This window comes from Lepus europaeus, chromosome 10 (genome assembly GCF_033115175.1).
Source record: "Lepus europaeus isolate LE1 chromosome 10, mLepTim1.pri, whole genome shotgun sequence".
NCBI classification, from domain to species: domain Eukaryota; kingdom Metazoa; phylum Chordata; class Mammalia; order Lagomorpha; family Leporidae; genus Lepus; species Lepus europaeus.
Window position 1 is genome coordinate 97,401,052 of NC_084836.1, and position 12,168 is coordinate 97,413,219.

At 59.2% G+C, this 12,168-nt stretch overlaps 3 protein-coding genes across 5 annotated transcripts in view; all 3 read right to left on the bottom strand.

Annotated features, from left to right (window-relative positions):
- On the bottom strand, positions 1-1,543 carry MRPS26 (mitochondrial ribosomal protein S26). Its single transcript, XM_062202299.1, has 4 exons — positions 1,282-1,543; positions 1,051-1,197; positions 838-961; positions 1-372 (listed from the first exon to the last, which is right to left on the bottom strand). The coding sequence occupies exons 1-4, from the start codon at positions 1,500-1,502 to the stop codon at positions 238-240; spliced, it is 627 nt and encodes a 208-aa protein (XP_062058283.1). The 5' UTR covers positions 1,503-1,543; the 3' UTR covers positions 1-237.
- Positions 1,544-2,381: 838 nt separating this feature from the next.
- On the bottom strand, positions 2,382-3,088 carry LOC133768148 (progonadoliberin-2). The gene is given in 5 exon segments (XM_062202524.1): positions 2,382-2,429; positions 2,431-2,545; positions 2,620-2,674; positions 2,677-2,711; positions 3,054-3,088. Coding segments are annotated over 5 exon segments (288 nt in total).
- A 4,620-nt stretch (positions 3,089-7,708) lies between these two features.
- Positions 7,709-12,168, bottom strand: part of PTPRA (protein tyrosine phosphatase receptor type A) — a 155,242-nt gene continuing 150,782 nt past the window's right edge. For 2 of the 3 annotated variants that reach the window (XM_062203944.1, XM_062203945.1), the window contains 3 exons: positions 11,045-11,397; positions 9,333-9,468; positions 7,709-8,319 (listed from right to left, as the gene is read on the bottom strand). In XM_062203944.1, coding sequence (XP_062059928.1) covers positions 8,245-8,319; positions 9,333-9,468; positions 11,045-11,397 — 564 coding nt within the window. In that variant the 3' untranslated portion in view covers positions 7,709-8,244. The remainder of the gene's footprint in view (positions 8,320-9,332; positions 9,469-11,044; positions 11,398-12,168) is intronic. The other variant, XM_062203946.1, reaches the window with a different exon arrangement.

Below are 12,168 nucleotides of genomic sequence, written 5' to 3' on the forward strand. Positions count from 1 at the left end.
CCGTGTTCCAATAAAACTTTATTTACAAAAACAGGCAGCAGGCCACATTTGGCTGCGGACTGTACTTTGCCAACCACTGGCCTCGAGGCTCCTCGGGATGGGCGGTGGCCCGTTCTGACCACGGCAGGGTCTGGGGCTATCCTGAGATTGTTCCGGCAGGACAGGGCACCGCGTTAGACCTGGCCGAGCGGCACGCGCGGAAGCCGGAAAGCCGGGGCTGCATGTCCTCACTGGACTCTAGGAGCCCCTGTGCTGCGGCCGGACCACCAGCCCCTCCCTGGTGACGGCCCAGTTGTAGCTCTTCGGGGAGTCCAGCGCCTCCTCCACCCGTGCCTCCAGGTTCTCGCGGGTGATGAAGTTTTTCGCTTCTTCCTGTTGAGAGAGAAAAGGCCGGAGGAAGGGGGGGGGGGGGACGCTGGGCATTCGCGGGTCCCCCACAGCGCCCACTGGCCGCTCCTCCCTCTAGGGGCCCCAGGGACCCTGCTCTGCCGCCGGCCTTTCAGGGGGGGTCATCCAACAGAGGCCTCAGCCGCAAGCCCAGGCGCCAGCTCCAGCTCCTGTCCTCGTGTTCCCTGGTCCCTGGTCCTCGCCCTCTTACTCCGCCTCAAGCCTCCCCCGCTGCGGCTGGGTAGCTCCTCGCTGGGCTTCCAGCTCTGGAATCTCGCATCTGCCAAAGCTCCCCGGATACCCGCCCTCCAGCGCTTCTCCAGCTCCCCTGTCCCCCGGGTCTCTGCGCCGACAGGCACGCTCTCTGGGCTGCTTCTCCCCCCACGCCCCCACCTGCTACCGCTCACTCCGAGTCCGCGTGCCGCGGGTTCCCACTGCCCCCAGCCCCACCTGCAGCTGCAGCACTTCGAGCTCCTTGAGCTGCGCCCAGGCCTGCGCCTCCTGGGCCTGGCGGGCCTCCTCCTCCGCCTGCCGCTGCTCCCGCTCCTGCGCCTCCCGCCGCAGCCTCGCTATCCTGCGAGGGGCAAGAGGCCGAGGCTGAGCCGGGCCGGGGCCTCCCCCAGGCCGGCCGGGCCGCCCCGCCCCGCCCCGCGCCCCACGCACCGCAGCTCGTGCAGCCGCCGGTTCTCCGCCTGGTTCCAGGCCATCAGCTCCCGGTGCTCGGCGGCGTCCTCCCGCGCCTTGCGCTCCGCCAGGACCCCGGCCCGGGCCTCGTGCACCTTCCGCCGCACCTCGGCCACGAACTCCAGCCTGGGCAGGGACGCGCCTCCAGTCGGCACCCTCTCCCAGCACTCCCGGGGGAGCGCGCGCCGCCGCCCGGTCTCCGCCACTCACCTGAGCGCGCGCACGGCCTGGCGGTACTGCCGGTAACGCTCCATCAGCACGTAGCACTCCGCAGGGTCCACCGCGGGCGGGGTCGTCAAGCGCCCGATCTTGGACTTGGCCGGCGGGTCGTGGCGGGTCTTGCGGCCGCGCGCGGGCAGCAGCAGCAGGGCTGGAGGCCGGCACGCGGGCCGCGCGCCCAGGAGGCCCAGGCCGCCCAGCGCCCGGAGCATGATCCCCCTCGGCTCCCACCGCCCGCGACCCGCTCCTCCGCCGGGACCCGGAAGTGCGCGCGGGGCATCTCGGGAGCGGTAGTCCTCGGGCTCCCGCCCCCCTCCGTGGCCCCGCCCACTGGGGGCGGAGCGCGCGAGTGGCCCCAGCCGACCCCACGCGTGGCTCCTGCGGCCTTGGGGCGCCCTGCTCTCAGTGCAAATCCGTGACCTCCTGGTCCTCCAGGCTCCGCCCCCTGGCCAGGGGCCTGCGCACCCTGAGTCGCTGGCTGCCGGGCAGCAAGCCTGAGGCCCCCCGGGCCGCCGCAGCCGCTGGGGAGTTCTCTCCTACGCCGCTAGTGGCTTCTAGCGTTTCTAGCCTAAGTGACTTAGAACTTTCTGAAGGTCGCCTGTGTGTGACAGAATAGCAGATGGCACCCTGCCCTGTGTGCAGCGGGGGTGCTGGGCCGGCGCATCCCAGGGGTCCCGCCCACTCCGTCCAGGGCCCAGCACTTAGCCCCAATGGCCACTGGTCACCAATGGGTGGTCTTTTTTTTTTTTTTTTTTTTTAAGATTTATTATTTTATTTGAAAGAGTGACACAGAGAGAGGAGAGGCAGAGAGATCTTCGATCCGCTGGTTCACTCCCCAGTTGGCCACAACGGCCGGAGCTGTGCTGATCCGAAGCCAGGAGCCAGGAGCTGCTTCCCAGTCTTGCGTGCGGGTGCAGGGGCCCAAGGACTTGGGCCATCTTCTACTGCTTTCCCAGGCCACAGCAGAGAGCTGGATTGGAAGAGGAGCAACCGGGACTAGAACAGGTGCCCATATGGGATGCTGGCGCTACAGGTGGCAGCTTTACCGGCTGTGCCACAGCGCCGGCCCCACCAATGGGTGGTCTTGAGTGCTAGGGGCCTCTCACCCCACTCACCAGCAGTGTCTGTACCAGGTGCCTGCTTCCTATGGAGGGACCCCTGGGCCGTGGGCCCAGCATCCTCTGGGCGAGCCAGGGCACGGCTAGGGAGGCCTTGGGCAGTCTGGGCAAGGCTGCCTCCCCTAGGGGACCTGAGGCTGCAGCCCCAGGCCCAAGGTACGTGGAGCTCCTGGCAGCACCTCCTTGCACTCAGGCTGGGGAGCCCCGGCACCCACCCGGGGACCTAAGGGCACTCTGGGGGTCCTGGGGTGTGCTGGAGGCAGGTATCCTCTGGGGTACCAGCTGTGGGACCAGTGCTGAGTTCTTGAGGGTGCAGGGTCAGCCTGCCACTCCTTCACACGCCCCCTCCTCTCCCTCCAGGGGCACCTCGGGGGCTGTTTTGGTGTCTCCCAGTGCCCTGCCCTCTGCCACCGCTCCTCACCCAGACCCAGAGGGGTCCCAGCCCAGCCAGGGGAGCAAGCTGCAGGAAAACGGAGGCTCTCGGGCCTGCCAGGCCCAGCCTTTCTTCCCACAAGTGGAAGGAGGGCTACAGAGACTTTGGGCTATTGGGTGAATGCCTGGATGACGGTCGGGGGTGGGGGGGGAGTGTCTGGGAGGCAGGCAGCAATGTGGGGGCATCTGGAGCACCCAGTTTTGCTAGGGAACCGGAGCAGCAGGCTCCCTGCCCTCTTCTCTTCCATCGTAGTTGGGGATGTGGATGTGTAGCACTTCTACCCCTTGTCCCTCCCATGCCCAGGGCGGCGAGCACGGGACGGATAGCTGTTGGGGACTGAAGAGGAAATGGCCTTTCTGTACATGGCTCAGGGGTGGAGGGGCCAGGGAGGAGCAGTGCGCCAGGCACCCAGATAAGGCTGGATCCGGGAGCCAGTGGGGTGGGGCAGTCCCTACTCAGGGGTGGCCTCTCCTACTTGGTGCGGGGCCCAGGAGGGATCTGGCTGAGGGGGCAGTGTAGTCCCCCTGGGGCTAGCAGCATGGGGTAGAATAATTTTGTTTCTCGAAGTTCTGACTCCGCCTCACTCTGTGCTCAACCCAGGACCACTGGTGGGTTTGGACACAGCTAACCCGGGCCGCTAGAGACAGGCTCCTGCCACCCAGCCTGCACCTGCAGCACAGCTTCCCGCCTGCAGGGGGCAGAGGCGGTCTCCGAGGGGGCCAGGGTCAGGTCCCCCGACAGACGTGGAGAAGGGAGGGGAGGCTCAGGGGCTCCAGGGCTTCAGCCACGGGGGCGGCATGGGACCCTGTGAATGTCCAAACAGCCTTATTAGCAGGGACCTGAAATGACTGTGTGGTTTGTGCGTCCAGTTAAACTGTTTTGGGAAATACATAGTAAACTAGCTTAATTCTGGTTTGGGTTTATAGAATGTTTCAATGTCAGTGCTTATTTCCAGAGGAATGGGGGTGCTTTTAGTATTTGTGTTTTCTGTAGTATGATTATGGCTTTTCCTGAAAATCCCAAAGCGGACTGAGCCTGCCAGGGAAAGCTGCCATCCGCGGGCAGCATGCTTCGCTTCTCCAGACTCCGACGGTTCCCCCGCCCCAAGCTCATCCTCCTGACGCTCTGGGCAGCACGCACCTTCCTCCAGCCCCGCGGACCCGCCATCCTTCCTGCTGCTGTCGGGAAAGCAAAGCAGAGGGCGCAGCTGAAGCCCCTGAGCCCCCGAGCCCTGGAGCGGGCGGCCTGAGGCACGGGAACGGGGGATGACAGCCACAGAGCGCCCCAAGTGAAGGAAGGAAACGCAGGTGGCCAACAGAGGGGCTGATGGATGCCCCGGCAAGGATGGAGGGCTCCGCGGAGACTGAGGGGGAACAGGCGCGGCCCTGGCTGTGGGTGGCGTGCAAAGGTGCGTCTGGAGTCCCGGCAGCAAGTGGGACATGTGGACCTGGAGCTGGGGGTCCGCACAGAGCCGGGACCCTGACCTCTGAGGAAGGAGACTGGAGGAGAGTTGAAGGTGAGGTTCAAGTCAGAAGCACAGGGGACGGCACTGTGGCATAGTGGGCTAAGCCTCTGCCCATGATGCCAGCATCCCATATGGGCACCAGTTCTAGTCCCGGCTGCTCCACTTCCGATCCAGCTCTCTGCTATGGCCTGGGAAAGCAGTGCAATGGTGCAGTGTGGGAGACCCAGAGCAAGTTCTTTGCTTCTGGCTTCAGATTGGTCCAGATCCAGCCATTGTGGCCATTTGGGAGAGAACCAGAGGATGGAAGACCTTTCTCTCTGTCCCTCTCTCTGTAACTTTACCTCTCAAATAAATGAATAAAATCTAAAAAAAAAAAAAAAAAAAAAAAAAAAGTCAGAAGCGCATCACTGACACCAGGCAGGGAGCTAGTGGACAAGAGACAGTGGACAAGTGGAGTTGGCAGCATGCTGTGGGAAGGAAGTGAGGAAAAGAAGAGCGTTTGGACTAAAAAATATTAAATCTACTTGAAAGAGAAACACACACACAGGCACATACTCTTCCATCTGCTGGTTCAGTCCCTGCTTCCCAGGATGCACTAGCAGGGAGCTGGATGGACCAGAGATAGGAGTGCAATTTAGAGATGCCAGGTCTCAAGTAGTGGCCTAACCTGCTGTACCACAAGCTTGTACCATGTTTCAGTCTTAAAAAAAGTTTGTCCTACAGAAGGAAGGATTTAAGCTCTCAGGAACGCATTCTCTCTTTTTAATGAGACTTAGGAACTTGGGGTAGGGGTGGGATGAAGGAAATGGAAACCCCCGGGGGAGGGAACTGACTCATGAAAGGTCTTTGAGGGGTCAGGAGCTGGAGCTTTGGGCACGTGGTGGGCACTGGATGAGGGGGTCACCCCTGCCCTTCCCTGTGAACTCCAGGACATTTTTCTTGTTAATTCCACGCAAGCCCTGGGTAAAGAAGTGATAAGGAGTGAAGGGGGAGGGAGGAAGGAATGAGGGTAATGGGAGCAGAGACCTGGGAGACAGCAGTTTGGCACCCAGGTGCACCACGCTTACCATCCACCGGGGGGTTAAGCGGCCACTTGTGGGGCCAGCATCCTGAGTCAGAGGGCCAGCTTGAGTCCCGGCTACTCTGCCTGAGGCAGCTCCCTGCTAATGTGCCTGGGAAAGCAGCAGAGGACTGAACCAGCGGATGAAGATCTCCCTCTCTGCTTCTCTTTTATAGAAATCAATGGAATTTTTAAAAAGATTTATTTATTTATTTGAAAGTTAGAGTTAAAGAAGGAGAGTCAGAGAGAGAGAGAGAGAGGTCCTCCATCTTCTGGTTCACTCCCAATTTGCCACAATGGCCGGAGCTGCGCCGATCCGAAGCCAGGAGCCTCCTCCGGGTCTCCCACGCAGGTGCAGGGGTCCAAGCACTTGGGCCATCTTCCAAGCCATAGCAGAAAGCTGGATCGGAAGTGGAGCAGCTGGGACTAGAACTGGTGCCCATATGGGATGCCGGCACTGCAGGCGGCAGCTTTACCTGCCATGCCACAGTGCCGGCCCCAAATAAATGAAATCTTAATGATAACAAAAAAAGGCCCGCTGTGTGTGTGTGTGTGGTGGTGGTGGTGGGGGTGGCAGCACAGAGGGAGGCCGTGGCCTCACTTGCACACTGAGTGGCCTGCAGACCTAATCCCCGCCCCCCTGCTTCTGCCTGGACTGGGGCACACGGAGGCACCAGAACAGCCAGGGCCTCCCTCAAACACAGCACCCCTCATCAGAAATCTGACTGTGTCTCGCCTTAATTTACCATGCTGCTTTTAAAACTGCTGCCTGGCCGGCGCCATGGCTCACTTGGCTAATCCTCTGCCTGCGGCACCCTGGGTTCTAGTCCCGTCGGGGCGCCGGATTCTGTCCCAGTTGCTCCTCTCCCAGTCCAGCTCTCTGCTGTGGCCTGGGAGGGCAGTGGAGGATGGCCCAAGTGCTTGGGCCTTGCACCCCTATGGGAGACCAGGAGGAAGCACCTGGCTCCTGGCTTCGGATCGGCGCAGCACGCCGGCCATAGCAGCCATTTGCGGGGGTGAACCAATGGAAGGAAGACCTTTCTCTCTGTCTCTGTCTCTCTCACTGTCTAACTCTACCTGTCAAAAAAAAAAAAAAAAAAAAACCAAAAAAACACAAAAAACAAACAAACAACAAAATTGCTCCTTTTGAGTTTACCGCCTCGTGGAGCCCTTAGTTCCCAGAGAGGGGCCGAAGGCCTCTCCTGACTCAGGCTCATCTCCCACAGCGCCCAGAGGGAAGCTGCTGCGCTGCCTCTGCCTCCTGCAGGCCTCCCAGCTCGCTTCCGCACACCCCTTCCTTCCCGCACCCGTCCTGAGCGTTGTGTGCACAGCTGGGCTCCCTGCACGAGCCACCACGTGCGTACTGCTTTGCCTGGACTCAGGTCTTCTGGGACATGGCTACACTTGACCTTTCCTCTTTTTGCTCATCTTAATTCCCAGCATCCCTCAGGCCCAGTTCCGGTCCCAGCTCCTCCAGAAAGCCCAGCAGTGCTGACCTCTGGGTGTGCTCCTTGGACCAGGCTGGGGTGCTGCCTGAGCGGCCCAGGGCCTGCTGGCTCCACAGGAAATCCCTGAGGGCCGCAGGCTCCCTAGGCTCTGCCCTGAAGGCTGTGGCAGCCAGTCCGGAGTTCACTCTGCTCCCGTGATGAGCTGCTGGTGAGGCTGGGGGCAGACAGCAGCCCCCCGCCCCCCGTTGTGCCCCCATATCTCAGCACCCCTTGGGGCCTGTGGGGTTTGGGGCACTTCCTGTTCTAACACGAAGCTGCTTGTTCTTGGTCTTTCCCCACTCCACACTGGGGCACGGGGATGGCATGAGTGTGAGAACGACACCCCAGCCACGCGCTGCTGTATGAGAAACACACATTCGCCTTATTTAAGAAACACGTCTAACACGCCAGGCCTGAGACCACTTCGGCATGTGAGATGTCCACGGTGCTGACACTCCCACGTCACAGTCCTGGAAATGAGGACACACAGGAAAGGAAATGGAAGCCACCGCAGTTAAGTGTGGCCACAAAGACGACTCTGGACAGCGACACAGTCGACGGCTGTAGCACAGCACCAGGACCGCAGACCAGAGGTCAGGCTGGCCTCTGCCCCATAGCCGAGCCGAGCCCGCCCCTCTCGGCCCTGCGCCCTGCGCCTAGGGAAATGCAGTGAGGAGCCTGCAGCTGGGCCCCTGCTCTGAAGCTGTGCTGAGAGTTCTGAAAGGAAGGCCTAGCCATTCGCTAAGAGCCGGAGGGCTGGGCCTGACGGGAAGAACAGCATCAGCCGGGCCAGGAGCAGCTCCGGAGAGCCAGCCCCGCACAGCCGCCCCGCGCACACACAGGGAGAGCCGTTCCTCAGGGAGTCAAAGCTTTATTACCTGATAATCCCTAGTGTGGTGCCAGAGATACCGCTCGCTCCAGTACAGTGAGATGTTGGGGTATCCACTGGGAGGGGGTGCCGGGCAGGGGTATTTACAGTGCAGGGAGGGGACAGAGGCCTGCGTGGGGGTCCTGGGACAATCGCTTGCCTCAAGAGCTCTGAAACTTTGTGCTTTTTTTCTTAGTTGGCGCTGAGCTACCTGGAATGGGTTTGTTTCTCTTCTTTAGGCAAAGGTGTGTAAACCGGAGGACTCCATCCCCGCTTCCAGGCTGAGGATTTCACGATATCAATCCAAACATCACACTATTTAATTCCCCAATAAAACATTGGAAAAAGGACTATCAGTGCTAACACATTTACATATAAAATCTCCACCTAATAGGTAATAGAAGCCTATGTACCAATTTCTAAAACCGTTATAAGATATATACACAATTTTGGGTATATTAACAAAACAGAATATTACAAAATATTAAAGGCAATTCTCCTGTCCACGGGGCCTGGCCGCTGGTTACTTGAAGTTGGCGTAGTCTGAGAACGCGTCGATGTACTCCTGCACCACCTTGTAGCAGAACTCATACTGTTCCTGGGGGCGAGAGGAGGGGAAGGCCAGGTTAGGAGATGATGCCGTACCTGCACCTCCTAACAGACTCAGTTTTTTTCCAGGGGGAAACCTGGAGGAAATGCATGCTTGCGGACATCCACCGAGCCCTGATCTGTCTGCCAGGGCTCTGGCAGCGCTGCCTTCGGGAGAGAGCGTGGCGCGGACAGGAGTGATGAGAGCGTCAGCCCTGGAGAGCACGAGGCTGGGAGGCGGTACAGCCAGAGCAGGCCCACACGTCATCATGGGTCATAGGCTCTCAAAGCCTTAGCTTCCTCACAAGCCTCCTAAAACTCCCTTTTCTTTCCCCCTCAAACGTTTCTAGCTCCATGGGATTCGGAAAAACCTCCATAGATGTCCAGACTGTTTAGTCAGGCCTCTGGGGCCAGCGCTGTGGCGTAGTAGGATAAGCCTCTGTGGCACCGGCATCCCATATGGGCACTAGTTCAAGTTCCGGCTGCTCCTCTTCCAATCCAGCTCTCTGCTATGGCCTGGGAAAGCAGTGGAGGATGGCCCAAGTGCTTGCACCCACGTGGGAGACCTGGAAAAAGTTCCTGGCTTTGGATCAGCCCAGCTCTGGCCATTGCAGCCATCTGGGGAGTGAACCAGTGAATGGAAGACCTTTCACTCCGTCTCTCTCTTTCAATGTCTGTAACTCAACCTCTCAAGTAAATAAAATATTAAAACAAACAAACAAAAACAAAAAACCAGAGGCCTCTTAAGTGCGAGCCTGAGCTGGTCCTCTCACGCTCCCCACCCCTGAAGGCCCAGGGAGGAGTGCAGACGAGCCCTGTGGGCACCTAGGCACTTGTCTCTGGCCTGTCACATCCTCCCAAGGCATTTCTCAACTGTTGGGGGCCCCTTGGGGGAGGGCAGGTCTGTGGTTAAGATGGTCTTCTGGCTGCCAGGGGGCCTGGGAAGAGCCTCCTCCCCTAGCTGCTCCGATGGAGAAGAGGTATGGTGCTGTGGTGGTACGGACAAAGCCACGGGGCACGTACCAGTGTCTGGACCATGTGTGGCCGCTGCAGCCTCAGGCTCTTGACAGTCTGGAAAACATCCAGGATCCCCTCTGCTTTCACGCGCTCCAGGACTGTGCTCAGCGCACAGAAGGTCCCCGTCCGTCCTGCCCCGGCGCTAGAACAGAGCAGGCACAGTGAGCACACGCAGCTGCACACTCTGCCGAGGAGCCGCACAGGCTGTGGCTGGTGCTCCTGGGAAGTCCTCTTCCAGTGGTACTGCCAGGGCTGGGGCAGGGGCGGGCAGGGGGCGCGGGCTCACTGCTGCTTGGGGGAGTCCTGTGGGGGTGCAGCTTAGGGAGGCGGTACACCCTGCTGTCCCTGTGCCCAGGCTGTTCTGGTCGCTGCTGGCTTGGGTGAGAGCTGAAGTCCTTCTTTCCCTTCTCTGACAAACCTGCCCCTGCACCTGACTGCATTTGCAGCTCCTTTCCCAGGCCTCTCCTTTCCTTCCTTGGTCCAAGGAATCTAGACTCCAACCTCGACACCAGCTCCCTGTCCACTGCCATCAGCTGCTTCATCTGCCAGCTGCTCCGTGGGCGGGATCATGGGGCTTGTCAGGCAGCGAGACAGCAGCATGGGAAGAAAAGAGGAGCAGGTGTTCTGGGCAGGTGCTTTGGGAAGGGAAGCATGCCATCTGGCAAACGAGCATCTTGGGCCCGACAGGTGTGTATGCAGGGTGCTGAAGGCTGAGCAGCTAGATGTGAGGGAGGGAGGCAGAGGTGAGGGGCCTGGGGAGGCCAGCCCCCGGCTGTACCCTCCTGGACCCAGTAGGGAGCCCTTAGGTCCTGTTTGGTTTTGTAAGCCATTGTTAAGATTCTAAGTAAACGAGTGATGTGGTCTGACTTGGGTTTTAAAGGCCCCCTCAGGATGCTGTGTTGCACACACTGCACGAGGCTGGTACAGTCACTGGGGAGAGGGAGTGGTGGCTTGGACAGGGGTGATGGTGGAGGGACTGAGAACCTCCTGGGTTCTCAGATCCTGCTGGTGGTTAGATGTGATGGGTGATGGAAAGGCCACTTACTAAACTGGGGAAGGCTGTGCAAACAGCAGGCTTGGGAAGACCAGGAGTCCTGCTGTGAACTCTTCAAGCTGTGGACGTCCACTGGACGTCACATGGAAATGGATGTATAAATCTTGAGTTTAGGAAGAGGGGGAGCTGCTGCTAGATTTGGGGGTTGGTATTAAAGTCTCAAGACTGGATGAGCTCACCTAAAGGAGTTGGCAGTTGAAAGGAAAGAGGTAAAGGACAGGGCTGTGGGCCATAGATGGGGAGGACACAGCAATGGAGATAAGACAAAGAACAGTCAAGGAGATTAATGCCCAGGAGAGATGCAATGCTGAGAGCACCCCACTGAGACATGAGTGATGAGCTGTGTCTATGCTGCCCACCATCTTTCTTCTGTTGGTCATACCAACCACTCCCAGCGACCCAGGCTGAAACCTGGGAGACACCCTGGACTCTTCTCTCCCACCCTATGTTCTTAGTCTTGTTCATTTGATCTGTTTTCCAAAGAATTGCCTTTTCCTCTTTCTTGTGCTTAAGGAGGCCGGGACTTCAGCTTCACATGGCCCTGCTGGTCTCTGCACCTCCATGTTACTGTTCCGCAATCCTGTCCTGATCACAAACTAGACTGCCAGCGTCCTGTGCCGCCGTGGCTTCCCTCTGGGCCATCCCCTGGCTGGGGGAGCGGTACCTGCAGTGCACGGTGATGGGGTGGTTCCCTGACTGCTGCTGCTGCTTCTGCACGGCCGCAATGATGCTGATCATGCCCTTCCCGTCGCTGGGAATACCCACTTCAGGCCAGCCATGGAAGTGGAACTGCCGGATCTGCCGGCTCTTGTTCTCCTGTGGAGGGAGGGGTGTCAGGAGGCAGGGGCAGCCCCGCTCGCCCGCGGAAGCCCCATCCACCACCCCTCTTACCCTGGTGTTGGTGACCAGGAGGTCTCGGACGGTGTAGCTCTCACATTCCTCTTCCTTCTTCAGCTCCACTGTGATGTCTCCATAGGACACTAGCCCATCAGACGGCCAGTACTGGGCACACTTCTCCTGGAGGGACAAACGGGGGCTCTAGAAATGCCAGCTGTGGGGGAGCCAGCACTGGCAGAAGCAGTCCCCCTCTCAGGACAGCCACGTCTTACACTGACACCTTCACCCCTAAAGTACTGAAAACTTGAGGATCGCTGTTCCTACTTCACACCATCCTAATTATGATTCCAATGAACCAGAGATAATCAGTTAACCACTGGAGTTTAAGGTCTGTGAGGAATTCTGGTAGTGGGCTCTCAGCTACCCTCAATCTCAAACAGCCGTAGGAGGGAGCGGAGGAGCGTGAAGGTCTGTGTTCCAACTCCTGCCCTGCCCTCGGGTGTTTCTGCATCTGAGAGCTGCTTACAGACAGCTGGTCTAGAAAAACTGAACCCATTCACATGCCACCCAGCCACGGCGCTTCAGCCCAGCAAAGTCCGTGGGAACCCCAGTCCCTTCTCTCCGGAGCTCTTCCATCTGCAAGCCCTTGCAGCTCTGTGCTTGCTGGTGACCAGGAGATGGGTCACTGGGGTCTATGCTTGCACCTGGCTCAACTTCCCCCGGTGCTTCTTGCGGGCAGGGGCTGCCTCCTTACACTGCTGGACTCAGCACCAGCACAAGGCCTGGCAGGTGCTATCTGGGAATCAATCTGTTCAATGTTTGTGGGACGAGTCAAGGCACAAAACACTACTGCACTGTTTCTTTAGAGCATTTTTGGGTAAGATTTCAGATTCTTCACTACTGGTGACTGTCAAATTTTCAGCCATACATGTACATGGTCTTTAGAAAACA

Coding starts and splice junctions, on each gene's coding strand:
- MRPS26 (XM_062202299.1), bottom strand. CDS start 1,502: ATGCTCCGGGCGCTGGGCGGCCTGGGCCTCCTGGGCGCGCGGCCCGCG. Junction 962..1,050: donor CGGCGGCTGCACGAGCTGCG/GTGCGTGGGGCG, acceptor TGCCCCTCGCAG/GATAGCGAGGCTGCGGCGGG. Junction 373..837: donor TCGAAGTGCTGCAGCTGCAG/GTGGGGCTGGGG, acceptor CTCTCTCAACAG/GAAGAAGCGAAAAACTTCAT.